This window comes from Colias philodice, chromosome 28, assembly GCF_061535455.1.
Source record: "Colias philodice isolate Cphi_HAF_F1 chromosome 28, ilColPhil1 Martin Lab GWU primary, whole genome shotgun sequence".
NCBI classification, from domain to species: domain Eukaryota; kingdom Metazoa; phylum Arthropoda; class Insecta; order Lepidoptera; family Pieridae; genus Colias; species Colias philodice.
The window spans coordinates 2,822,959-2,850,525 of NC_143113.1; the positions used below are offsets into that span (position 1 = coordinate 2,822,959).

Below are 27,567 nucleotides of genomic sequence, written 5' to 3' on the forward strand. Positions count from 1 at the left end.
TTGTACATTATATTCATAAAAAATCATAATGCTAATAAATCAAACCCTCTATGGCTAGAATGTCGTTGATGTCTTTTATATGGCGCGCATTAAATGTCGCTGAGGTTTGTTTGATATGACATTTGTAAGGTAAATAACTTTGTTATGACTAATGTTACTCTACATATTTTACATTACGAAACGGCTGTATCGGTTTTGATGTGATTTTACACATTAAAAAAGTGAAAGTGTTTATATTTATAAATTTATAAAGTGAAAGAATTGAAAACTTTGTTTCCATTATATTAAAACTAGATTTCCGCCCGCGGCTTCGCCCGCGTTTGCAAAGGAAAACCCGCATAGTTCCCGTTCCCGTGGGATTTCCGGGATAAAAACTATCCTATGTGTTAATCCAAGTTACCCTCTATATGTGTGCTAAATTTCATTGTAATCGGTTCAGTAGTTTTTACGTGAAAGAGTAACAAACATCCATACATCCATACAAATTTTCGCCTTTATAATAGTAATATTTATATATTTATATTTATTAATATATTATTATTTATTATTATTATTTATTATTTATTATTTATAATATATATATTAGATATTAGATAACCAGTAGAAATAAAACTCTATGTATAAAAAAATATCCTCATAAGAGTATCCTCATCCTCATAGAGTTTTATCTCTACATATGCCAGTAGAGATAAAACTCTATGTATAAAAAATATCCTCATAAGAGGCGTACGTCCTTATAATGTGATCAAATAAAATTAGTTAAGTAAAAAAAGAGTATGTGTGCCGAGCACACGTGTCAGAAGTGAAACTCCTTTGGCAAGATTCAAAGATACCAAAATCGTCGCCTTAATCCATGGCGTGATGGTATTGCCATGACGCAACCTTGAAATTTTACTCTCAACGCGTCCAAAGAAGGTTTCACTTCAAAAATATGCCGAAGAAGTAATACACCATGGTTCGTACACTTGCCCTAATAGTTCCCTGCACTGCGCAAATACCAGGGTTCAAGCTATGCTGGTCGTTCGCTCGGTAGCCGGCGAATGACCTTTCATATAACTACGCTCGCACTATTAGATATAGCGGGTGTGGTGGTAGTTGTAGCGATATTTTATTTTTATTTATTTGAGTTTTTCAATTGACATTATAAAATACTAGCTGATCTACGTAACTTTATACATAACAAACGGAATATTTTTTCCCGGTTTTGTAACATTAGATGTTGTCTAATAATAGTTTCTGGATGTATGGACTATGCTTACATAAATAGAATTTACAATTCGAAAAAGTAGTGCCAGTTCAAGGAGATTAGCTCGTTCAGCCAAACAAACAATCCCTTCAGTTTTATAAAATATAGAAATAGCCAGCAGAGATATTAACTAAAAAATTACTAATGCCAATGATATCATGCTATGGTACATTTATATGCGAATATTACATAAAATTTTGCAACGATGATAATATATAATTATTTACCAACAAAAATGCTATATTGTTTTAGAAGTGAAACCTCGTACTCCCAAAATGTATTGCACGCCTCATAAGCGAAGCGTTGAGGTGGGTACTACTGTCACTTCGCGCAAAACATCTGATTTTTCAAACTTAAAATGTCTTTATGTATCATACATTGCACTTGTAAGATAATACATACACACACATATTAAGAAAAAACACTATTTTTAACGTTCATGATATTTTTGATGTCATTTTTGTTATTTAAACTAGTTAAAAAACAGTTTAAAAAAGTTCTGTCTTGGACGTCCGTGTGTCTGTATGTGCGGATCCTTTTTCTTGTTAACACGATAGCGACCGAAATACTTTACTAATCGAGTCTTTTTTTTTCTCTTACGCTTGAGTATGCTCAGGAATAGAACCCTTTCATTTTTCAGGGTCTGATTCGATGTGGTTTAATTGTTATTAAATAAACAAAAATAATAATTAATAAATATTTATTTAAAAAAAATTATGAGGCGTGCACTTTTGGATTTTCCAAATTATATTGAAATATTATGTTCATTGCTTGTCCACTAATAATAATTAATCATATTTTAATTGAGCGTCCAACAATTTGAAAAACAAAAAATATGCATGTATGTAATATGTTTAATATAATTTTATAAAAAATCGCTCACACTCAGACCTACACGAAAATCAAACACAATCACATTGGACACGGTTGTTTTGTGTATATTACTGGTATTATAGAGCCGACAATAATTCGATCGCCTCAGCCAGAAGGATACGTTGGGTAACTGTTACTGAAGGTGTTTATGTATACTTATCTATACCTATACATGTATAATATAATCTTTGTTTATATATATAAAATTCTCGTGTCACAATGTTAGTCTGCATACTCCTCCGAAACGGGTGGACCGATTCTCATGAAATTTTCTGTGCATATCGGGTAAGTCTGAGAATCGGTAAACATCTATTTTTCATATGTACCACGGGCGAAGCCGGGGCGGACCGCTAGTAATCTATAACTATATATGAAGCACAAAAATATGTCCTTCTCTTTTCTAAATGTACGAGATTTACTAGAAATGGAGTGCAGAATATTAAAAAAAATAGTGTCTAAAGATACATTACACACACTTACATGGGTTTTACACGTGCAGTGTGTACACGAAAACACACACATAGGTATAGTCTTTTGTAAATGGTTTCAAGTAATAGTTAAGCAGTGTTCACAAACAATTATAATAATAGGTCCTTCATAAAGGAGCTCATTTGCTTGAAAGAAAGGAAAAACAAAGCAAATGTGCTCTTTTCTTGTTCAAAAAAGAATAAACAAATGAGCCTATTAGAAGCTGCTATGTTCACACTTATTTGTAACCATCAATAAATATCTAACAACTGTATTTTTATAATAAAAAAAAATGGTTGTCTGTAAAGTCGGTTTACTGACGATAGTTGAACGTGACAACGTCTTAAGGCCGATTGTGCTTCTTTGTCGCTCGTTCCGTGCTCTCGCTTGCACTTCAAGCCTTACATGGAACGCCTCAGAGCAAGGTAACGCCGCATGAGTCATGTTTTTTCGTGCGTGCAGCCGGCTCTATCGAATTGTAAGACGTGGTCACGTCAAAAAAAAATATGAAAAAGTCGCTCACGAGGCAGTATGTATTATAAAGCATACATATATTATAAACCATTTGGATGCTATATCACTTAAATAACAAACTGTATTTTAATACTGATAAAGAGAGATTTAATATTGTTGGTTTATTTTTTAATTTATTTGAAATTAGTTTTTTTTTGCTTCATATAAAGTGAGTTTAATATGACCATGATCTTAACAACCTCTAGTCTCAGTGGTAATTGTGTCTAGCCTCAAATCGCAGGGTCGCGGGTTGCACAATTTATTGTTCTTCAAGTTTTGGTCAATTAATTATTTTTCTAGTTATTTTTGAAACAAATGAAAAGAACTGACTAAAGATCGACTTGATTCTTTGTCGTAATTCAGAGCAGTAAAGTGAGAAAAAGTTTTAGGAATATCATTTTTAACTATAACCAAAGCTTGAATATTTCAACGTTAGTAGGTTTGCTTTTGTACGTGTCTACTTGGTAATAAACACAAAAAATGTACGATAATTAAAGTGCAGTTAGTGGGTTATGGGGCAGATCCATTATTGATACATCTGTTTTATTTTAACTACTACAGACCGTTATTTTTTGAAATTCGCTGCGAAACTTGTAGCTCATATTTGAACTGCCGACGCCATTCGACGTAGTGATAAGAACTGAATGAAAATTAAAAATAATTAGCACTTGTGGTCAAGCGCTTCCCTATTACCAATAAAAAAAAAAAACTTTTTAACATTATAATATGAATGCTTTGCTTATGTATATTTGGATCCTAACATTGGTAAATTATATTTAGCTAAGATTTAACTGCGAGGAAAGAATAAAGAAATAACATTTTTTCAATCTACAATCAGGTCATATTATGTAAGACATGATATATAGAATATTAATAAAGGTTAAGATGTTATCTCATAAAAGAAGACTAATTAGTACAAAAACAATGAACAGTAATACACTATACACGCTATTGTCTCAAGTCTAAACGTAAACTAGATTCTAATGTTTATGTATGGAAGCTGTTTCTTCATTCTAGATTTTTTTAAAGATATTTTTTGCAATGCAATGTCAATTCATATAGAGTTGCATTTCTCACATAAGTTGCGTTTTTTGTAATTAGCCAAAATAATTTTTGTAATATTTGTCGCGTTTGTGTATAATTTTAGAAGTTTATTTGTAGTTTAAGTTGATGATGAATATAGCTTATGATATAGCATAGAGCCTACCTAAAAAAGGCTTTGACTTTTCTTTACACTTAACATCAGCTGAGCGTTATTTTGTTTGTGCTTTCCGATATACGAAGGCATTCAAATACCAATAAGGTGCTTATCATGCTAAAGTTTAGTAACATGTTTGTTAGGTAGTGGTAAAGGCAAACTTACTTGAAGAAAAGTCGAGAGTTCAAGCTATGTGCATGCAAAAAAAATAATAATACTATTTCTAAGAAGAACAGATCTTGATGAAACTGACATGTCCTACAATCGAAATCTTTGAAAAAAATCACAAACACAATTGTTGCGAAACATGGTTGTTAAAGAAATATTCTTGAAAAAGTATTCTGCAAATTTAATTATAAAAATACATTTTTGTTGCGTATATAAAAATTGCATTTATTCACGAGATAGCTATGTCCATTGTCTAATGTACGGACAGACGTTGATACTATCTGTGCGTCACGCCTTGCGCCATTCACTTGTGCGTGGTGCGGTGTGTGGCATGAGCGGTGGCGATTTTTTGTACATTTTGAAAAAAAAAAATTTTTTTGTGTTGAATTTTTTTTTCAAAATTTTTGAAAACACGTTTTTTTACACGTTTACGCGTGTTATGTTAAAAGTAGGTATTATTAGGATATTGCTTATTCGAATTAAGTGCTTTATTGTACGCTAATATAAATGAATGCACAATAGGGCTAAAAAATTGTCCCTTTATGTAAAAAAAAAACGTTAAAGTTATTTAAACGTGGAGCGAGCTTAAATGGATAAAAAATTAATGGTGATGAAATGTAACTGCTAGTATAATTTTTTTTGTGTTTTGGGACATTCATTATAATACTATTTGTGTAAAGTACATTGCATAACATTCGAGTTCGAGTGTATTAAAAAATTAAAAATATTTAAGACCTGTATTTGCTCTATCGTGGCCCGTGGGAGAGTCGATGTAAAGTTTTTTAGATTATTCTTTTAGATACAATCATATCATACAAAGGTGAATCAATCAAAAGACAACAATGGAAAGTCCTAGAACATTCTAGAAGAAACATATTATCTTCTATACTATAAAAATGAATCGCAAAATGTGTTGGTAAGCGCATAACTCAAGAACGGTTGATCCGATTTCGTTAATTCTTTTTTTATAATATTCCATGAAGTACGAGGATGGTTCTTATGAAGAGAAAACGTCAACATGTACCACGGGCGAAGCCGGGGCGGACCGCTAGTACATTATATAATTATCTTCTAGAATGTTCTAGAACATTACCAAACACTCATAACTTGAGCGCCACCTTTCACAAGCATTCCTTCAATCACGGTCGACCGGACTCATGATATAAGACACTGCGACCCCGCAAGGGACAACAGGCTTTAAACCAATATATCAGAACATTTAAAAACACAAATTACCCGCATTTTAAACTCTAATGCATTCTAATAAGGACTATGTTGTTTGAGCAAGGTGCACACATAAGTTGGTCGATAAATCGATTTTTTTAATAAGGACCTTGTTCAATTGTAATAAGGTGCACAGTTATTTTAATTATAATTCATATCGACGTTATGACGTGTAATATTTTGTTCCGGACGTTGTGGTATTGAAGGAAATTGGTTCGAGCGGTTTTTTTGTTGAATCGACATTCCGATCGTATTAATTTGCTAGGAATTATTGTGCGGCTTTCCGTGATATTTGTTCTTGTTTTTTTTTTGTTTATATAACGATTAATAAATTGTTTATGTTATATGTATACTAGCCGCTCGTCCCGGATCCACTTGGCTGGATGAGAGGATAGAATCGAAATAAATATAGCCTAATACCTACTTTACTACTGTTACTTCCTAATAACCTTTCTATTAGTGAAATAAATATTAAAATCGGTCTAGTACTTTTTGAGCCTTTTCAATACCAACGAAGAAAAATACAAACTACTTATAATAATTGGTAAATGTAAGATGTTATTATATTTTGAAAGGGATTTATCACAACATTATTATATGTATTCTGAAACGCAGTAAAAGTTCTTAAATTCTTTTTTAAACTTTATTGTAAACTGCAATGCTTGTTAGATAGATGGATAAAGAGTAAGCATTTAAGTCGTGAGGTCCAAGGTTCGATAAATCTTGGATATGTCGACAGAAGACTGATGACCTACTAAGTAAAATTACTTATGACCTACAAACTAAATTCTAAAACAATAAGTTGTGAAATATTTAATACTAGTTGCTCGCCCCTGGTTCGTTTAGATCATATTTTGAGCGTAAATCTATACTAATATTATAAAGCTGAAGAGTTTGTTTGTTTGTTTGAACGCGATAATATCAGGTACTGGTCCGAAGAATAAGAGATTTGAAAAAATCTTTCGGTGTTAGATAGCCCATTAATCGAGGAAGGTTATAGGCTATAATTATATCATCACCCTAAGACCAACAGGAGCGGAACAATGCGGATGAAACTATCTGTACGATGAGTAAAACTGCACACAGTGCAATTTTTTCGAATTCAGTTCAGTAATTTTGGATTCCATAGTGAACAAAAAACGTCTTTCTTTACACAGGGTTTTCTATTACATTTATTTATTTCAGGCAACTTGAACAGGATTAAAATGGTCTTTAGTTACTAAATAGCCAATACAGATACAATACAGATTTCAAAATGCCCTAGATCAAGTCTATTTATGGAGGGCAAATTATTATGCCGGTAGTGGACCAGCGTTCATTATGTTAATATTCGATTGGTCATTAGTTTTAGTATGGAATTTAGATAGACTTTGAGTTGGTCAAAAAAGAGCGTGTGTGCTGTGCACACGTGTCAGAAGTGAAACTGTGAAACGTGGATTTAAAGATACCAAAATCGTCGCCTTACTCCATGACGTAAAGGTATTGCCATGACACGACCATGAAAGTTTTATCTCGAAAAGAAGTTTCACTTCAGAATTAAATAAATTAATAAATAAGTTTGGAGTTAAAATGTAACTCAATATTTTGTGTTTTCTATTTTGATTTATTTTTAAAATGTTGTGTTAAATCCCTTCTTACATGTACTTCTACTTCATATACTATTAAAAATATGTAATCCTTTTTATGTCTCTTTCATATCAACTAACAATTGCAATGGTAACGAACTTTCATATCCTACTAATTTTATAAATGCGAAAGTTTGTGAGGATGTGTATGTGTGTGTTTGTTACTCTTTCACGCAAATACTACTGAACAGATTGCAATGAAATTTAGCAAACATATAGAGGGTGACTTGGATAAACACATAGGTTAGGTTTTATCGCGGAAATCCTACGGGAACGGGAAGTATGGGGGTTTTTCTTTGAGAACGCGGGCGAAGCCGCGTGCGGAAAGCTAGTTCGTATCATAATTGCGCCACTAAAATACCTTTCTCCAAGCTTTCAGTGCTAAGTAATAACTTTAGGTTTTAACATTCTACTTATGCCTAACTTGAACTTACGTCACGTCGCGATAAGTGCCCCAAATACGGGTTTTATAGTTTTTAAACGTTTTATATTGTCTGATGGATATCTGCGCTCGGAAAAGGTTGCGTGATTCGTGTGTAAGTGGCTTTTAACCCGGCGTCATTGTGGTAGAAAACAGATACGCGAACGTTGAGGTGGGTCAATATTACCCATATATTTTATAGTTGTTATTTTTAAACTTTTTAAGAAAATTAGTTTTCTGTTTTATTATTATAGGTTATAGGTATTCTGGTTTTGATAATATAAAATAAAAATAATAATTAACCAACGTTTTATTCACTTTAATCAACTTTGACATAAACTCATAAAAATAGGAACAAAATATAGACCTCTTACGTTTTCATGTCATTACTACGCTAATAACCAGTAATTTTGGTTATTAATAGCATTTTTATAAACTTAAGTCTAAATATATTAGAAAAAAACTTAAACAAAGCTAATTAGAATCTTCGTTGTAAATGAAATCAATATAGAAAGCCATGATGCGTTCAGGACAAATAAATTTAGGGCAAGCTTGACAAAAATATTTTTTTTTTACTATTTTTATTTCCGGACACACTTAACATCTTTTGCGGGAAATGCAGGTGGCTTCTCTGATGATCCACCAATAAATTTTCTGATTCTTTTGCCCATTTGTCATTGCTATCGATCAATTCCTGGCGAATTTTCAAATGTTCTAAGACCAGAGCAAGACCCTAAGTTTTTCAAAAAATTACGTCGCTTATCGTTTGGTTTGTTTTTATTTATGCGACGTATTATAAGCGCATTAATTCCTGTATGTCCAACATGGCATAAAAATTGCCAGGGGCCAACTTTTGGAGTTACGACTCACATCATATGAGGTGCAAAGATCATCAGCGACGTCAACCCCATATTTAGTTTTATTGTAAAAGGTATTGAATTCGGGTTTTCGCTTTTCTCCGCTTGAAACACACTCCGCACTCTTCTTCTACTTCATCATCATAATAAGGTAAGTCTGAGTCAGACAAGAGTCTAAACCCGCCATGATACGTGATATTTTCTATTCTATCCATTTAAAGTACCTATTTTATAATAAATACCTGTTGGACAAACAAAAACATTAAATTCACTGAAACAAGCAAAAAAAATGTTTGCAGACACCAAGAAATCATACACAACAGTAAAAATCGATAACTTGGCCATGGCGCGAAATTGTTACATCAATTGTGAGGATGGGTCATATTTACCTTTTTCGAAAATACACGCATGTAGCTCCCAGTACACTCGACGTCGAAAGGATTTCACTTCGAAAACGTTTAATCTACATTATTAGCTCCAGCTACTACAAAAAACAGCACAATCGTGCACATAATTACAAAAATATTGTAAATTATAAACAAGCAGGGTCATTTTGACCCAACCTCAATGACGCCGGGTTAAGTACGTTTAATTAGGTATCTCTAAGGGTGCACTCACACACATCAGTCACCGTCACGGCACGTCACCGGACAGGATTAAAAAAAAATATGTATCAATAGTTCTAGTATGACTCTGTTCCCACACGACAGTCGCCGGCACGAAATCTATCAGTGACGTCACCGGTCAGGCACGTCAAATAATCTTTCCATACATGTATCATACTTTTATCCCCACTCACCCGGTGCCGTCACGTCTCAGTTCAGTCAGCGTCGTGCTACCGTCAATAATTGCTACATGTTCTCTAGCGTGACACACGTCTAATCACTGACTAACCTGATGTATGTGTTCAATGATTCAGTCAAACCGGCGACGTGACTGACGGACAACATGACGGTGACTGGTGTTTGTGGATACGTACACAAACCGTCACCGATCAGTCATCGGTGCCGTGACGGTGACTGATGTGTGTGAGTGCACCCTAAATGTCTAGATCTATATAGCTATCTAGATATATAGCTTTTACTGAGACGATTAAGATAGCCTTTTTTGAATAAGAGAAGCCTTTCGACGATAACTTTTTACGAACTTTAGTTTGTAAAAATCAATCCCTACTAATATTATAAATGCGAAAGTAACTCTGTCTGTCTGTTACGCTTTCCCGCTGAAACCTCTCAACCGATATTGATGAAATTTGGCACAAACAATCTTTAGACCCTGAGAAAGAACATAGGGTACCTTTTATCAAAACACCACGCGGGTGAAGCCGCAGGTGGACCGTGGAAGCTAGTTTAATTATAATTTACAAATTTTTGAAGTTAAGCTGCTTTAGGTGCGTAGAGAGTAAAATTTCAAAATCATGGAGTAAGGTGACTATTTTGGTATCTTTGAATCTTGCCAAAGAAAAGGTTTCACTTCTGACACATGTGCTCGGCATACACGCTCTTTTTTACATTAACCTTTATCAGTTTTAAATAAATTTAATTATCTCTGACTTTTATTAAAGCGCAATTAGTCTCTGAGCTTTTTATCGTATTCAATTTATTTCAATAACGTCATTACGTAATGTTAATTAAGATCGATATCGATATCGATAAACGCATTACATCACTAATGCCATTGACACTGGTATTCAAAAGCCAAGTAAACTTACTGAAATGTCGCATTAAGGGCGCTTGTGCACTACAAGGAATTTTACTGTCCGGCATTCCGATTTTTTACGGTCCGGTTTGGCATGAAAAATCCGATGAATTGGCTTGTGCACCTGTCCGTCTTTACTCGGATCAGTGCGGTACAGTTCAAGGAAGTTTGGCGGTAGAATGCTATCATATTTTTTTTGCATTTTACAAGAAACGAGTAAAAAATATAGAAGATGAAAATATATTATATTACTTCGTAAGATATATTATTCTATAAAAAGTAAAGTTCCGTAAGAGATTTAAAATGTGTGTTTCACTTATTTATTTTAATCGGTGACGAGGAGCTAAAGCTATTCCCACTTGAACTTTAACTTAACAACACTTACTTAGATAATAATTATTATAGGTCAATGTATATAAAAATAACAATACCGACTTTTCAAATCACATTGCCAGCTAAAAGGAAGTAAAACAAGAGCTTGCTTTCAATTGGCATATGCTGTAAAAAGAGTAAAATCCAAGCAAGTGGGCATTCGAAAACAATTATATGTACAGCGACTCGTAGACACAAAAAACCATCCGGAATAGGGAAAAGTGAAATGTCGGACAGTAAAATTACGTATAGTGGACAAGCTAGCATTTAGATTAATGGCGTGCTATACCGGACCGTAAAAAATCGGAATGCCGGACAGTAAAATTACTTGTAGTGCACAAGCGCCCTAACATTTAGTTTTTACCTTCATTAATGATTTATTCATTATTCATTTGACCGCCTCCTTGGTATAGTGGTTGACGTACCAAGACGTGGCGTAGAACCGAGGGGTCCAAAAAAAATGTCTCGGTCTGGCAGGACACAGAATCTTGATCACCTACTTGTCCCTAAAGAAAATCGATCAGTGAAACAGATGTACGCATAATGCATCTGCCCCTTACCCCACTAGGGGACACGGGACGTCACATTTTTTTAAATGTTTTATTCATGTAATTGTACTATTTTTTTACTTGTGTTTGACTAAGTGTTTTAATGCAGTAGTAATTAAAAATAAAATTATTGTGTATGAATAATGTACTTAATCTTAGGGGTTTATTCTTATTCAAGTGAAACTTCATTATCGGGGTTGGAAAACAATAAGTGTAACATTTTTTCGTAACGCGTGACATTTTTCCGTTACGCGCCATCTTTTTCTTATCCCTACCACGCGTGATTCGACGTATTTCTGTAAAGTTGCATCTAGTAAATTATTTTTTGAAAAATAAGGTCATAAAGAAGTTTCACTTCTTACGTGTGTTAGTACACGCACACATTTTTTTAAATTAATGTTTTATGCTTAAATTTATTTACCGAATATCATACTTCGGATATTAAACTCTTAGCTGTCTCGTTTTTTTATTTTTAATAAGGTCCAATTAAGCTTAAATTTGTGATTTACTTATATTATTACGTATGTTATAATAAATTAATAAATAAAACGAGAATTGTCACAAAACAGTGAATTAAGCGCCACTGACCTATATTTGTGCTTATACGTGCATAAATAGAACATGACTCCACAAACAAACGATTTTTTGTAAAAATATGATCGGTCCCATAGACTGATATAAAAGAAGTGATTAACCAAAGAGTCAATACCCTTCAATACCATAGACCACCAAGACATTACAAAAAAAAGAAACAAAACTATGCATTCCAATGTTCACAGACCCGTAACTTGTAGGTCAAAGCTAAATATTTTGGCGGCAAAAAGCAAGGAAAAACGTGTTCGTGTGTGTTTAACTCTAATCGTATCTGATTTTTAATTACCGTTATTAAAATATTTTTATTTGAGAGGCCAAAGTCTATTAATGTCTATGGATTTTTATTTTTTATCTGTAAGTATTCCTTCCGTGTTTGTTTTATCTGTGCTTTTAATTAGTGAGGTCGATCTTTCCCGCCTTTTTGTTTTTTTTGTTTTTAATTTATTAGATGCAATAATGAATATTGATTTTGTATGTACAAAATTAATGTTTACGGAATAAGAATTAACATATTTTTAGATAGTGGTTCCTTCAATGAAGGTTGTTTTACATCCGGATTCAATTATAATTTATGTACGGTTTATACAATTCGGAAATGTTATATTTGATTTAAATTCAAAAAATATTTATTCAGATAAAAGATTAGACTTGCATCTATTTAAATAACAAAAAAGGAATAAGAAAATATAACAACAAAACAACTTTTATCCTATGACTTTTCTTGAATGGTCCTTTTTCATAATATAAATTGTGTCTTATGTAATAGTTGATGAAATTTTTTCATATTTGTTTTCACCATATTAACAAAATAATACTATCGTTTTGCAAGAAGTCACCTAGGTATATATTTAATACCGATCAGTCATAATCTAAAGACAAATAGACGCACACTATATTAATAATTTATGTATTTATTAGTGCGTGCGGCTGTCACTGCTAAACGACTTTACCGATTTTAATGAAATTTGTTGTATGTATTCGAAAATTATTTAGGTTTACAATTTGTACGCTAGCTAATTCGGACTAAAGCTAGTATAATAAAAAAATAAGAGCGTGAGTGCCGAGCACACATGTCAAAATTGAAACTTCTTTGACAAGCTTAAAAGATACAAAATTCGTCGCGCTACTCCATGACATGACGGTATTACCATGACGGGATCACGATCATTTTTACTCTCGACGAGCCTAAAGAAGTTTCACTTCAAAAATTAATATAGACAGTACATTCGAATCAAATGGCCACTGATGGTCAAGTGACTAACAATGCTATAATGCAAGTTTCACAACGCTTGCAGGGTGTGGCTCAGCCTTGAGGTCTAATCTAGTTTGCGGGGTAAATGTCTCGCTGTCAGGAAATGATTTTATAACTCGGTTAATTGTGATTATGAGATTGTTATATTTATAAGAATATCAGCTGCAGATGCTCTGGACACAGTTAGGGGTATATGTATATAGGATAGCTATTGACCTATATCTATCGAAAATGCACAGAAAATTACATAAAAATTGGTCAAGTTGCAGACTGGTTTGGAGACACTGTCAAGATAGCATGTTATTCTATTTTTTTTTAATTATCACTACAGAAAATCCTTGAAAATGTTATGATTTTGAAAGGCTATTAAAGTATTAAGTAGGTATGTTTGAATATTCCTACTCTGACTTTGATGAATAGAAATAGAGCTACGGGAAGCACACACGAATAACGCATAAGCACGCACTACTTAAAAGCAAAAGAGCGGAAATATCTATTAAAGAAACTCTAAAGACAATGAAATCAAAAAATTTTAGTACAGGATAGTTGTCATTTAAAGTGAAGGCGGTATAACATCACGCTACGGCCAATAAGATAAGAGCATCAATGAAAAATACTAATGATTATTTTTCCGACCCAAATATCGACCAATAGAATTGCACCATTCGACGTCACGTGGTACAACCTACATGGTATTATATTGATAATTTTTTGAAAATTTTCTCTGGTCGTTGACGTCAAACTGACAGGTTCAATTCAATTGTGAAATTATTGGCCGACATTTGGGACGGAAAAATAATCTCCCGAATACCACACGAGCTTCAAAATTATCTGGCATTTCCCTCAAGGTTCCCTGCAAACAAATAAAGTCGTCAAGTTTTTCAGGAAAAATCACTCGCGCTTCGCGCTCGTGATTTTTTAACCTTGACTAAAAACTTGACTCCTTCATTTGTTTGCAACGAACCTATCGGAAAATACCCGATAATTTTGAAGCTCTTGTGGTATTATAAGTGAAAAATCACGTCTAAACAACTCTCCCAACGTAGTCACTTGTAATCTATACTAATCTATACTAATATTATAAAGCTGAAGAGTTTTTTTGTTTGAACGCGCTAATATCAGGAACCACTGGTCCGATTTGAAAAAATATTTCGGTGTTAGTTAGCCCATTTATCGAGAAAGGCATATCATCACGCTAAGACCAACAGGAGCGGAGTACTGCGGGTAAAACCGCAGGGCATAGCTAGTCAAATATATTTTAGTACTGGATAGCTGTTGTCATTTAAAGTGAAGGCATATAACATCACGCTACGACCAATAGGATCAAACTATCAATAAAAAATCCTAATGAAACAACTCGCCTAACGTAGTCGCTTGTAATAAATAAATATACCTACAAGTACAAATAATTGTTTCTAATCTCGTAATACGAGTTTATCACCGCGAGTTTCGCCATTTAACAAGCAAGGTCACACAGGACAGGGGTCTCACAATTATTTTAATTATTTACGTGTGTATGTACACGCTTTGATTGTCCAATCGTCTGTCATAACAGCTGTGGGAACGTTTTGCAATATGACGATAATGTTGCTTTTTAATTTGATTGCGTTTTACGCAAAACTAGAAATGGTTAAAAGAAATTAAATATAAAGTTTTTTTCTATTCCGTACTTAAAGCATGAAATTTAACTCATTATGATCGCAATTCCAATTGAAAATTCCCATAGAAATGAAATGTGCGGTGAACCGCCGTAAAAAGTAGGTCGTAACACTCTAGGCGCCTAACCAACATAAGCTACAATAATCACTCAATTGTGACGTGAAAGAGAGACAAACGAACACACTTTCGCATCTATAATAATATTATTTAGTATTTGAAAATAAACAAAAAATTTCAACTATTACGTAAGTGCAGAAGAAAACACAAGCTCGACCGAAAATGGCGTTAATGCTAAACATTTAGAATAAAATGTTATAAGTTAATTAAAACAAATATTGAATACTTCAGCATGCAAATTGATTACTATAATATTGAATAAAGATTTCATAAATAAATCATTCAATTAATAAAGTAATGATATTATCATATGTTTCAATTCTGCATCTTTTATGAAGGTTTGGTTTATAATTCTGCCATGTGCCACAGCCCATATTTAATTATTAAATAAATAAAATAAATAAATATTTCAGGACAATTTTCACACACCGCACGATCTGATCCCATACTAAGCTTTCGCTTGTGTTATGGAAACTAGATGGCTGCTAAAAATTATATATGTAATAATTTTAAATAAATACTTATATAGATAATTAACACCCAGACACCGAGCAAACATCTATGTTCATCACATAAATATTTGCCCCGTGTGGGAATCGAACCCACGACCTCTGGCTTGGAAGGCAGGGCCAATAAGAAGACTAATGAGAAATAATAAATAATAATCCTATAATCCTTATTATAAGACTAATGCATCTTAAAGAATCATAGATATTAAATGCTATCATCTTGTTACAGAGGAACAAAATGAGCAGAAGAGGCGGCGTCCGCGCGACATCTCGCTGGCAGAACCACCGCACACGATGGAGATTGCGCAGATCCTCATGTCTCTGTTGCACGCGTGGGGCCTGGACCCGGACCTTGATAGGGTGTGCGAGTCGAAGCTGGGTCTCTTGAGGCCAATGGTAAGTTTAGTGGACATGTTAATTGAATAGATTGTTGTGCAAATGTCGTTGTAAATGATGGAGAAGTAGCAGATCCTCATGTTTTTGTTGCACGCATGTGATCTGGATCAGGGCCTCGCAAGTACCTACTTAATCTTTCTTCTTTTCCACTATCTATGTACGTCATGATCTCGACATTTAAAATGTTTCAATGCTACATGCATGCATTTAGTTACCTGAAGAAGTACCTAATCTTCCTTCTCTTCCTATTTAATCTGGACTTCTTTTAGGATTATAATGCTACCACAATTACTACTACTATGTTCCATCTTCTCTACATGATCTCGACTTTAAAGTATTTCAATGCTACTATAACAATTATTACGATGATACGATGATTTGCGAACTATCTTGATAAATAAAACCATAAATGTAAAAATAGTTACTGTATCTTCCTTCTCTTCTTGTGCGATATAGATTTTGAAGTATTTCAATGATACCCTAATTATTGCCCGTTTGCTTCATGATTAATATGAAGTACCTTATCTTTCATATATCTAGCTATTCAAAGTTGTACAACCCTACCCCAACCGTAATAGGTGCCAGTATGTTTCGGCGTGGTGTCCCGCCACGGGCACATGTCGGTCCAACTACCCACGTGGCTCGGCGGCTGGCTGGACACATTCGGCCCGGTGCCGGAGGACGCGGCGTTACTTGCGTCCAACCTGCCGCCGGAGTTGGTGCGACAGGAGCGGTTCACGCGGTGAGTGTGGGCAGATAGACACATAGACATGGACATAGATAGACATTGTTTAGAAGATTTAAGAAATTTTAGAAGATTTTTTTAAGATTTTGTATGTAATATTGTTTGGCAATAAATTTATTTTCTTTCTTACTTTCAAATATAGCTTCTACAGATAATTTGGCCGGCTCTTCTCAGTAGGAACTGCATTTGGATCAGGAGGTCAATACATCTATGTAATGTGACGATTCAATTCAATTCTATGTAGTGCACTTCTAATGGAGTTTACTTGAAGAGATATAAGTTTGAGTTGAACAATGCCTTTTTAAGGTGGAGAATGCTCCTGCATGCCTACGGGCCTTCTGGGAAATTTTAACAATGCCTGCCCTACCTAATTTCAGTTTTTAACCATGCCCAATTCCATTTTCAGCCTATTCACATCGAAACTGCACTGGGAGTTAAGCACAACTCTTACCACTAATCACTTGCTCTCCATAGTGGCGTTAGCAAATACGCTAATGTCGATGAGCAACGCTAGCTTCGTGCCGGAGCAAGAGGTTAATAGACGCATGCATCGGTAAGTTTTGGACAGATATTCCTTGGAAAATTAGGACCTATTTACACCAGCAATACAACTTTCTAGTTAGTAGCCTAAAATTTATATTTACCCCTTGAATTTCCTCAATAAACTAGAAGTGTTTTACACCGCCTCAATACAACAAGTATTTCCAAGTTAAAAGCCTAAAAAGGGTATGTACCCTTGAATTTTGGCCACTATTAGCAGTCTTAGCTGCGTTTGTATCATCTTCTTCGTCTTCATAGATGCTTCTTGAAATGTAACTGTTTTTCTTGTTTTGGACATATTTAAATGAAAAGCCAATTCTTATATTTCTTTAATCAATAATCTTCCCTCTCATTTCATAAGATGCATCTATGCACATAAAAGTCTAGTTTGTAAAAAAACTTCTCAAAAACAGCTTGACGATTTATATTAAAATTTTGCGTCATTTTAGTTTTTGGTAGTTCTGCGAAAAGGTCGTAGAGGATTTCAATTAGGTGATCAGTATGTCTAAGATAAGTAAATTCTTTTATTTTTAGTCCTACAACCCGTACATCATCATGGGGTGGTGATGAAGAAAGGGAGGAACAGTTGGCGGCACAGCAGGCGCACATCAAACAAGGCTGGTCCTTACTGGCTACGCTGCATTGCGTGTTGCTGCCCGATAAGGTGGTGGCGGCTGGTAAGTGAGAGGAAACATTTTTTTTAATAAATCGTATATTATATTGTGGTTACAAGTATTAAATATGTCAAGTTGTCTAAGATGCAGATGTTATCCATTTATAGTGCTCAAATTTTGGTTTGATATATTCGTTTCAAGGATTGTTTTTTTTATATCAAAGACATGCAAATTCCTCTGAAAATTATTTTCATTTTTCTATCTATACTACTCTTTTGTACACAAAGATTTCATGAACTTCATTATAAATGTAGATTAAAATTTACCATTTTACATCTGTACATATAGCTCCCAAAAGAAGTCTAATTTAATAAATAAATCTTTGTGCTAGAAACCTGTCAAACAAGAAACCAAGGAGAAACTTTAAGACGAGTTCTAAAAGTAAAAAAAGGTGGCAAATAATTTCTTAAAATTACCAGGAGCCAAAAACTTCAAGCGTCCACAAGTTGAAATGTTGGCACGTAGATGGCAACACCACTGTCTCGAAGTACGAGACGCTGCTCAGGCGCTGCTGCTTGCTGAACTTGCCAGGTGAGAGAAATGTAGTCCCAAATATATTGGCAGAAAAATATTAAAAATATGTTGTAGTGAAAGTTCTTTTTCCCTGGAAATGGGGAAGTGGAAAAAGAAAATATTAATTGCCGTCACAACATATTCTATGCAAAATTTAATCAAAATTAAGTAAATTTTTAAACAAACATGTGGGTGTCGTATAGCGTAAAATTTCACATTTCTCAAAAAAACAATAATTAACAATAACAATATGATACGAATAAAAAATAATTACTTACCTGAAAAAAGAGAAGAAGAACCACCCATGTGTATATTGCAAAGTAAGTTAATTGTTTCTTTATGACAAACACTTACAAATTTAAAATAATATTTCAGGCTAGGACCGAAAGGGCGCAAGTCGTTGGTCGATAATTGGGCGCAATATTTGCCTTTATACACGCACACGGAGAGTATCAACCCACAGGCCGCGGCAAAGGAACCCGCGGAGAAATTGGCCAGAGATGTAAGAATTTGTATAGAGCATTGGTAACAGAGTAATATTGTTAAAATAATTATAATGTTAGAAATTACACACGACGCTGAGTTAAATATTATTTTGAATGTAATATAATGTACTGCGATTCTACACAACTGCCTAATTGTAGTAGGTAGGCAGATGATAACAAATCACAGCTAATCAACGACTATTAACAAAGTGAGGGTAGTTGGGTCGAACGTCGTATAAACAAAGTCCGAGCCCCTCCTAGCCGACCCTAGGCACGATCCGTACGAATGCGCCACGAGTCAAAGGAATGCGGCAATTTATAGTATTTGACAGCTAAGCTTGTTCTGACAGGAAATATTGACAACTATTCATCCACAAAAATATTAAATCAAAAGTTACGTCTAACAATAAAAAAATAATTGATATTATGTTGGATTATGACCTAATCAAAACATTTTTTTTGATTAAAATAAAAATTTTGTGATTGATTTTATAAATGACCAAAAATTGGTAAATTTTCTATGTGAGTGTGACCATAGAGAGAAATGTGTCTGAAAATAAAATAAATAAAACGGCTTATAACATCCTCCGCACCATTATAATATGACGTAATATTTATTTATTTAAAATATTGGCACATAAAAGTAAATTAGCTCCATAATACATATAAATTTTATCTCTATCTAGAATAACCAACTCTTACAGCAAGACGAAGAGTTCGAAGAGGAAGAGGAAGAGATTGTGCGGAAGCCATCTTCTATCGCGGAACTAAAGAGGAAACAAACTACAGCCGTAGTGCTGTTGGGAGTTATCGGCGCGGAGTTCGGACAGGACATCACTAGTGAAAGTAAATACATATTAATTTATTAAAAAAATAAATATTTCAGGATAATTTACACGGTCTGATTAACATTAACACTTACACTAATACTAACATTAACGCTAACACTAACATTTACATTTACATTTACATTTACATTTACATTTACATTTACATTTACATTTACATTTACATTTACATTTACATTTACATTTACATTTACATTTACATTAACGTTAACATTAACACTTATACTAATACTAACACTAACGCTAACGCTAATTGTTAAATTAATTATATGAATAATCTAATAAACAATAATTAATTATAGGCGGTGGTAACAAGAGACGCAAAGACGGTGACAGTAGAAAAGGCTCTATTGTTGAAGGTATGTCATTAATAGAAGTAGAACATCGTATTAAAAAAGCCCATCCAGTTAAACCAAAACATACATTGAATGTAATAACAATACATTACAATTTAGGTACATAAAACTGAAAGAGTAGTTGACGCGGGTCCGAATCCCGCGTCGTGAATTTTTATATCTACTATATAAAAATAAGTCGGGTTTTCCTTCCTGACGCTATAACTCCAGAACGCACGAACCGATTTCCACGGTTTTGCATTCGTTGGAAAGGTCTCGGGCTCCGTGAGGTTTATAGCAAAGAAAAGGTGTCTCTGGTGGCGAAACGGAGTTCGCCCGGTTTGCTAGTGCTTTATATATGTTTCTTTTATAAAGCATTTTAATCTATCTATATATATAAAACTCAAAGGTGACTGATATAGTGATCTATCAACGCACAGCCCAAACCACTGGACGTATCGGGCTGAAATTTGGCATGCAGGTAGATGTCATAACGTAGGCGTCCCCTAAGAAAGGATTTTAGAAAATTCATCCCCCAAGGAGATGAAATAGGAGATGAAAGTTTGTACCATGAAAATTTATCTATTCCACGCAGGCGAAGCTGCGGGCAATAGCTAGTACTATATAAAACTAAATATCATTATTTTTTCAAACTTAATATCATAATTCCCATTTCCAGGCTTCACGCTAAGTTCCTCGAACAACTTAGCTCGTCTAACAGCGTTAGCACTAACACACCTACTGTTAGCGCCCGGGTCTCCTCGCCTCCCGGCGCACACACCACTGCGCCGTGCGGCAGTTGATCTGCTGGGTCGTGGGTTCGCGGTTTGGGAACCGTATCTGGATGTTAGTCATGTGCTATTGGGTAAGTAAAATAACTAAAAAAAGTGGGCAAAAAACTATTTTACTAGGAAATTAGTGGACCAAGTATAGGTCCCTGTGGAACTCCTTGTGTAAATTAAATTGGACCTAGTATAGGTCCCTGTGGAACCCCTTGTGTGAATTAAATTGGACCCAGTATAGGTCCCTGTGGAACCCCTTGTGTGAATTAAATTGGACCAAGTATAGGTCCCCCCAGAATCCTGTGGAACTGGAAATAGATACGATCGAAAAACGGTAAACAAAGTTTAATAAAATTTAACAAACAAAAAATGTGTTATTGATTCTAATATTATTAAATTTATTAATAACTAGTGATCCGCCCCGGCTTCGCCCGTGGTACATATTTCGCAATAAAAGGTAGCCTATGTCCTTTCTCAGGTATCAAAATATCTACATACCAAATTTCATGCAAATTGGTTCAGTAGTTAAGGCGTAGTGGAGTAACAGACAGACAGACAGAGTTACTTTCGCATTTATAATATAAGTATGGATTATTCCAGGTCTGCTAGAAATGTGTTCAGACGCGGACAAGTTAGTGCCCTCCATGACATATGGGCTGCCGTTAACAGCACAAGCTGATTCGTGCAGAACAGCAAGGCATGCCCTCACGCTGATCGCTACGGCTAGGTAATTGTCTTTTATATTACTTTTATTAGTACTCAACTTAATAACTTAGGCCCCGGAATCACAGACACAATAGAAAATCTATTGTGTCGTGGCCCGATCGGGCCGTTCGGGGCTCAATGGGTTAAAGCAAAAGCGTTTACTACTACTGCCCACATTAAGAGGAAAAAAGAAGGCTCGGTAAATACTAAGCAGTCTAAATGGGTACGGTCACTGAGATACAATGAAGTTTTATACAGATTCTAATTCTATTTTGGTATATATACCGTGTCATAATTAGCTAAGTAAAAAGCGGAAATTATACAAACAAACAGGCACTTCAATATTATTATATAAATTATGGATGATATTCAAAGGGGTGCATATTTCATTCCCATTGGGAACAAACGATTCCTTGTTGATTTGATTTATTTGGTCTTATTTGTTTTAAACTTTATACTTGGCACCCACCAACGACTTTAATACCAAAATATTTTAAGAGCAAACAAAAGAACCGTTTTTCCATACAAACGTAGTTCCCTGTTTCCTCCCTGGATTGTGCCACTAGAGCAACATATTTTTTACTAGCTTTCCACCCGCGGCTTCGCCCGCGTAGTCAAAGAAAAACCCGCATAGTTCCCGTTCCCGGGGGATTTCCGGGATAAAAACTATCCCGGGGTAAAAAGTAGCCTATGTCCTTTCTCGGGTATCAAAATATCTCTATACCAAATTTCATGCAAATTGGTTCAGTTGTTAAGGCGTGATTGAGTAACAGACAGACAGACAGAGTTACTTTCGCGTTTATAATATTAGTATGGATGTTTATCAGCCATCTGGTTTCCATAACACAAGCGAAAGCTTAGTATGGGGTCAGATTGTACCGTGTGTGAAAATTGTCCTGATATATTTATTTATTATTTATTAATACAGACCGGCGGCATTCATAACAACAATGGCTCGCGAAGTGGCCCGCTGTGCAGCAGCAGCCGCCGGTGCTGCTCCCGCGCCTGCTGCTCTGGCGCTGCAGCGGGGCAGAGCTGAGGTGCTGCGTGGTATCGAGCTGCTTATCGATAGAATGCACGCGGAGGTCGCTGAGCTGCTTGTGGAGGTGAGCGGGGGGGTCCACAGGGGGGATACATAGCTGCCGCTGATGGGGTCACGGATGAATTCTACACATACCCGTGGCCCCGTCGTTGATGCGGCTTGACGGAACACAGTGGGGTTTTGGTCGGTAGGAATCCGACATAACCTCTTCCCCGGAGGCCGTGGGTATCTATGCAAGATTTCCCCATTAAAAAAAGGGGGGGATACATAGCGCGGCCCGTTTGTAGATCGTGCTACAAAAATGTGGAGGAAAGAAGGTGGAATTCTTCCATCGAAAAAGGGAGGATCCACTACCAGTCTACTCGACTGGCCGTTGGCCCCGATGGATGATGTCGGAAAGTTGAATATATGCTCTGTAGCCAAAACATTTCGCTTGCGCGATTCAGAGCGAGGTGTGATAACAAAAAAGCCTATACTAGACTTTGGGTCTTTAAATTCCTTGAAATGGTTAGCTATATGGAGAATAGGGTTAACACACCAAAACCAAACGTTATGGGATTACCTGACATTCGCAACTAATCAAGTGGCTTCACTGGTTGGAATTAATTCGAATGAATATTATGTACATAATATATTGTATAAAGAGTCATTTGCTTGATTCAGTGACCATATTCAGGAATGAAGTAAACTCCACCATATTTAGTTATGCTAGTTACCTTTTTATATTCTTAGAGAAATCACTACTACGAAGGAAGATGCTAGTTCTTTATAAACTTCATTGTATCCACTAGTTATAAAAATAAATACATAATCTAACCATATTATTTTTATCTCCAGGTGATGGACATAATCCTGCACTGCGTGGACCAATCACACCTCAAGAGCAAAGGACTGAACGAAGTGTTCCCGGCGATATGTAGATACAATCAAGTGTCGCACTGCCCGGCTACCAGAAGGATCGCAGGTTCGACGGTTTTTAAATAATTATAGTTTTATTTATGGTTTATAAAAAAAAATATGGTGTTTTGTCCGTCTTAATTCTGTAAATTTAATTATTATTTTTGTTTGTAGCTAATGGTTTTATATAAATGTTTGTGTATTTCACGTTGAAATTGAGCAATTTTCCTGTATAATTTTTGTGCCTGTAGATAGTAAGGTGGCTAGGATATATTTTTATTTGGCTACTTTTACACATTATTCTCATGATCCTTTCTTTTGACCACGCGGGCCAAGCTGTGCAAAGAGATAGAAGCTATGAGAAATAAATTGTAATAAAAATCCTATCTATAGATTGTTTAACAATTACTTACTTGCGATAAACTCTTATTTCTGACAATAAACTGATTCTTTTCCAATTTTTGCGTAAATTAACTAGCGAAACTGTATTTTCATTGGTGCTAAATGAAGGGTGGTTAACCGTTATTTCTATGCGTGTTCGCGGATACTTTCGCTGTTTATGAACCTATTTTTGTTTTTTTTCTGTCTAACTAATGTTACTGTTTCTTAATGCATATTATGAAATGAAATGAACTACGTTTATTATGGATACATAAAAAGATACAAATAAAATGAAACAAGAAACTTTAATCTAACTTAAATATATGTATGCCACAATAGGCCTGCCGCTCAGTGCAATACACTGATTTATGACAGGGGATGTATTTATTGCTCAAACTACAGTGTAAGGTTATTAAAAAAAAATGTTTAAATATTACAATATATACTTACTTGATAATAATTATACTTAATTAATTAAAATACTAAATAAATATAGTTAAATAAATAATATTATTATTACTCCCCAGTGGGCAGTCACACGGGCCAGCTGGCTATCTACGAGCTACGTGCTGGTAGATGCCAGTCGCTAACTGCGCACGCTGGGCCAGTGACTGCGTGCGCGTTTAGTCCCGACGGGCGATATCTCGTGTCGTACGCTACTGCGGATAATCGACTGTCTTTCTGGCAGACTAGTGCCGGTTAGTTTAAGTTTATTATAGAACACTAGTTTTCCGCCCGCGGCTTTGCCCGCGTTTTCAAAGAAAAACCCGCATAGTTCCCGTTCCCGTGGGATTTCCGGGATAAAACTTATCCTTTGTGTTAATCCACGCTGCCCTCTATATGTGTGCTAAATTTCATTGTAATCGGTTCAGTAGTATTTGCGTGAAAGAGTAACAAACATCCATACATCCATACAAACTTTCACCTTTATAATAGTAGTAGGACTAGCAAACCGGGCGAACTCCGTTTCGCCACCAGAGACACCTTTTCTTTGCTACAAACCTCACGGAGCCCGAGACCTTTCCAACGAATGCAAAACCGTGGAAAGCGGTTCGTGCGTTCTGGAGTTATAGCGTCAGGAAGGAAAACCCGACTTATTTTTATATAGTAGATAATTGAAATTGAAAAACCTTTATTAGCCTAGAAGGATCATGCTGGACAAGCTGACCAAGATATACCACCGCGTATGGGAGTGTCAATCGATACTTTGCCAAAGTTTACAGACAAATATAAATTACAAATGAATGGAATGCTTGTTGTAAGGTTTCCTGTGTGTACAGCTTTATTGACGTGTTAAATAAATGAATAAATAAAATAAATACCACGCCAACAACGGTGCTGGTCTTTAGAAATCTGCTCTTTACTGCACATAATAATAATGGAAGTAATCGTTATTTAGCGATAAGACCGCCATTTGTTTTAATTTATAATTAGATTAAGTTCCCAGTTAAGTTATTTCAGAGAAATAAAGTATGAATAAATAAAAAAATTGTTTAATTGAAATCTTCCATTAATGTTTTTTTCATCTTATATTTCAGGCCCAAGCAATTGTAATTGTAGTAAGTTAATTACATATAAATTTTCCAGGCATGTTCGGTCTCGGCGCGGCACAAACGCGTTGTGTAAAATGCTACAGTACAGCACCAATGGCGGACGTAGCGAGACTGAACCCGGCGCGACTTGCAAGACTCGTGTGGAGTTCCTCACGTTCCGTTACACTCATGCTGGCTGATGGTTCGGAAACTAGGTTCAATATATAAATAGCTTTTCTTTGAAAAAGCCGCATAGTTCCCGATCCCGTGGAATTTCCGGTAAAACCTATCCTAAATGTTAATCCAAGATACTATATGTGTGCTAAATTTCATTGTAATCGGTTCTGTAGTATTTGCGTGAAAGAGTAACAAACATACACATATACATCTATCCTCACAAACTTTCGCATTTATAATATTAGTAGGACAGTACCCTGAAATCTTAAATGTCGGAAAGGTGTATTTAATGTACCCGTAGTATATGAAATATTGAAGAAAGATGGGCGTTTGTAACCTAACTATGTGCATCCTAAAAATATATCGCTGCTATCCCGTGGTATATATTTACAATTTCTCTCCATAAGAACCATCCACGTACTTCAAGGAATATTATAAAAAAAAGAATTATCGAAATCGGTCCACCCGTTCACGCGTGATGCCGTGACCAAGAGAAATAGGGATTCATTTTTATATATAGAGATACTATGTTCTTGACTACAGCTTTGCTTGCATTAAATATAGTTACTTCGCTATATTTATCTTATATCTTTTTTAAAATCTTAATTCTTATATCTGTCTTTCTTTTGCTATCTTTTCATTCCAATTATTGTAAATAAGTGATACTTACTACATATAGACCGGGAGATACTGACACAAAATTTCGAGTCATTTGTAACAGGATGGCGGTTCTACAGGGGTCTAAGTACGCAATGATAAAAAGAAAAACGATGGCGTGAACGCTGGTACCGGCGGCTTAGTCGCGTGGGCGTTAGTCGAACTCGTCGGAAAATAGCGAAAGTCAAACGATTTGTAACAGTATGGCACTTATTTTTCCTGTAAGTTTGAGGATCAACAAATATAAATACAAAATTTCAAAGATCTATGTGTTGGAAATCTTCACTTATATAAATTAATAATAAATTAAGTTTTCAAGTATGACAGCACTTTTTCCCCCTACTAGAAGTATGGCAAATATAATAATGGTCACATTTTATCAAATACTCTCCAAAAATCCAAATGCAATACTGGTACAAAAAGTTTGGCGAAATAAAAATTTTTTGCAGATTTTCGGTGGTATGGCGACCATTTGGAATCGTCCGAAAAGTATGGCATGGCGATTTTCGTAAATGGCTGCACGACGATAGTTACCTGTGCAAAAGTTAGCCTGGTACAAATGGTTGAATGATTGTTTTATTTAAATCAACACATTCGCGTCGGTATGGCGGGCTGTAAGTCACACCGGAAAAGTATGGCATGACACTACCGCCTACTACTTTTTTATGGGCTATCGGTAAATTCTAAAATTTTTGTGTTACAAATCGTTTGACTTTCGCTATTTTTCCGACGAGTTCGACAAACGCCCACGCGACTAAGCCACCGGTACCAGCGTTCACACCATCATTTTTCTTTTTGTCATTGCGTACTAAGACCCCTGTAGAACCGCCATCCTTGTTACAAATGACTCGAAATTTTGTGTCAGTATCTCCCGGTCTAATATTATTTAGCTTAAATAAAAAAAAAAATATTTTTGTTATAACTTATTTTAATTATTTGTTGTCTGTATGTATGTTTAAAAAATCTAAATTAGATATGATATTATATTATTTTACATTGTTACGCGTTTTCGTTGTTTTTAACAGTATTATAATATTATGAAATACGACTTTGTATGTATTTTGATTAAAAAATATATAGATAAGTTATAAAAAAAAATCATGAAATTAAAACTATTTTAGGCGTTTTGTTTATAAATTGGTTATGTTTAATTAAAATAAATTCTTGATTTTTGCTTTTTATTATAACTTTGACTGCCTTGCTTAAAAAGCTTACTCAATTTTAAGTTTGACTTTTTCTTGTCACAGAGATATTTTATTAATATTTTTCAAATTAACTTCGATTACATGTATTTATAAACAAATTTATTATATTATGTACCTGTATCAAGAAATTTTACCAGTTGGCAAATCGTTTAGAAATAATTATTGTATTGTATTGGAAATTGTAATCATTCTTTATTGTTATAAGTATGTTAAATCAAATATTATATTGATGTTAAATAAAGTATTCTTCGGAAATGTTGTTTTATTTTGTAACCCCAAATTTTTCGTGTTTGTTTTCTGTTCTTGCTAAA

General features: G+C 34.8%; 1 protein-coding gene and 1 long non-coding RNA gene across 3 annotated transcripts in view; one reads left to right on the forward strand and one right to left on the reverse strand.

Annotated features, from left to right (window-relative positions):
* Positions 1 to 26,065, forward strand: part of Rbcn-3B (WD repeat-containing protein Rbcn-3B) — a 128,084-nt gene extending 102,019 nt beyond the window's left edge. The window contains exons 20-33 of one of the 2 annotated variants that reach the window (XM_089712117.1): positions 15,572 to 15,738; positions 16,317 to 16,480; positions 16,890 to 17,036; positions 17,558 to 17,700; positions 18,117 to 18,228; positions 18,586 to 18,712; positions 19,382 to 19,541; positions 19,846 to 19,902; positions 20,558 to 20,743; positions 21,261 to 21,387; positions 22,294 to 22,471; positions 23,245 to 23,371; positions 24,213 to 24,383; positions 25,273 to 26,065. In XM_089712117.1, coding sequence (XP_089568243.1) covers positions 15,572 to 15,738; positions 16,317 to 16,480; positions 16,890 to 17,036; positions 17,558 to 17,700; positions 18,117 to 18,228; positions 18,586 to 18,712; positions 19,382 to 19,541; positions 19,846 to 19,902; positions 20,558 to 20,743; positions 21,261 to 21,387; positions 22,294 to 22,471; positions 23,245 to 23,371; positions 24,213 to 24,383; positions 25,273 to 25,445 — 2,039 coding nt within the window. In that variant the 3' untranslated portion in view covers positions 25,446 to 26,065. The remainder of the gene's footprint in view (positions 1 to 15,571; positions 15,739 to 16,316; positions 16,481 to 16,889; positions 17,037 to 17,557; positions 17,701 to 18,116; positions 18,229 to 18,585; positions 18,713 to 19,381; positions 19,542 to 19,845; positions 19,903 to 20,557; positions 20,744 to 21,260; positions 21,388 to 22,293; positions 22,472 to 23,244; positions 23,372 to 24,212; positions 24,384 to 25,272) is intronic. The other variant, XM_089712118.1, reaches the window with a different exon arrangement.
* LOC149476246 (uncharacterized) overlaps positions 1 to 27,567 on the reverse strand; it is a 134,028-nt gene that overhangs the window by 2,515 nt on the left and 103,946 nt on the right. The window lies entirely within an intron of this gene.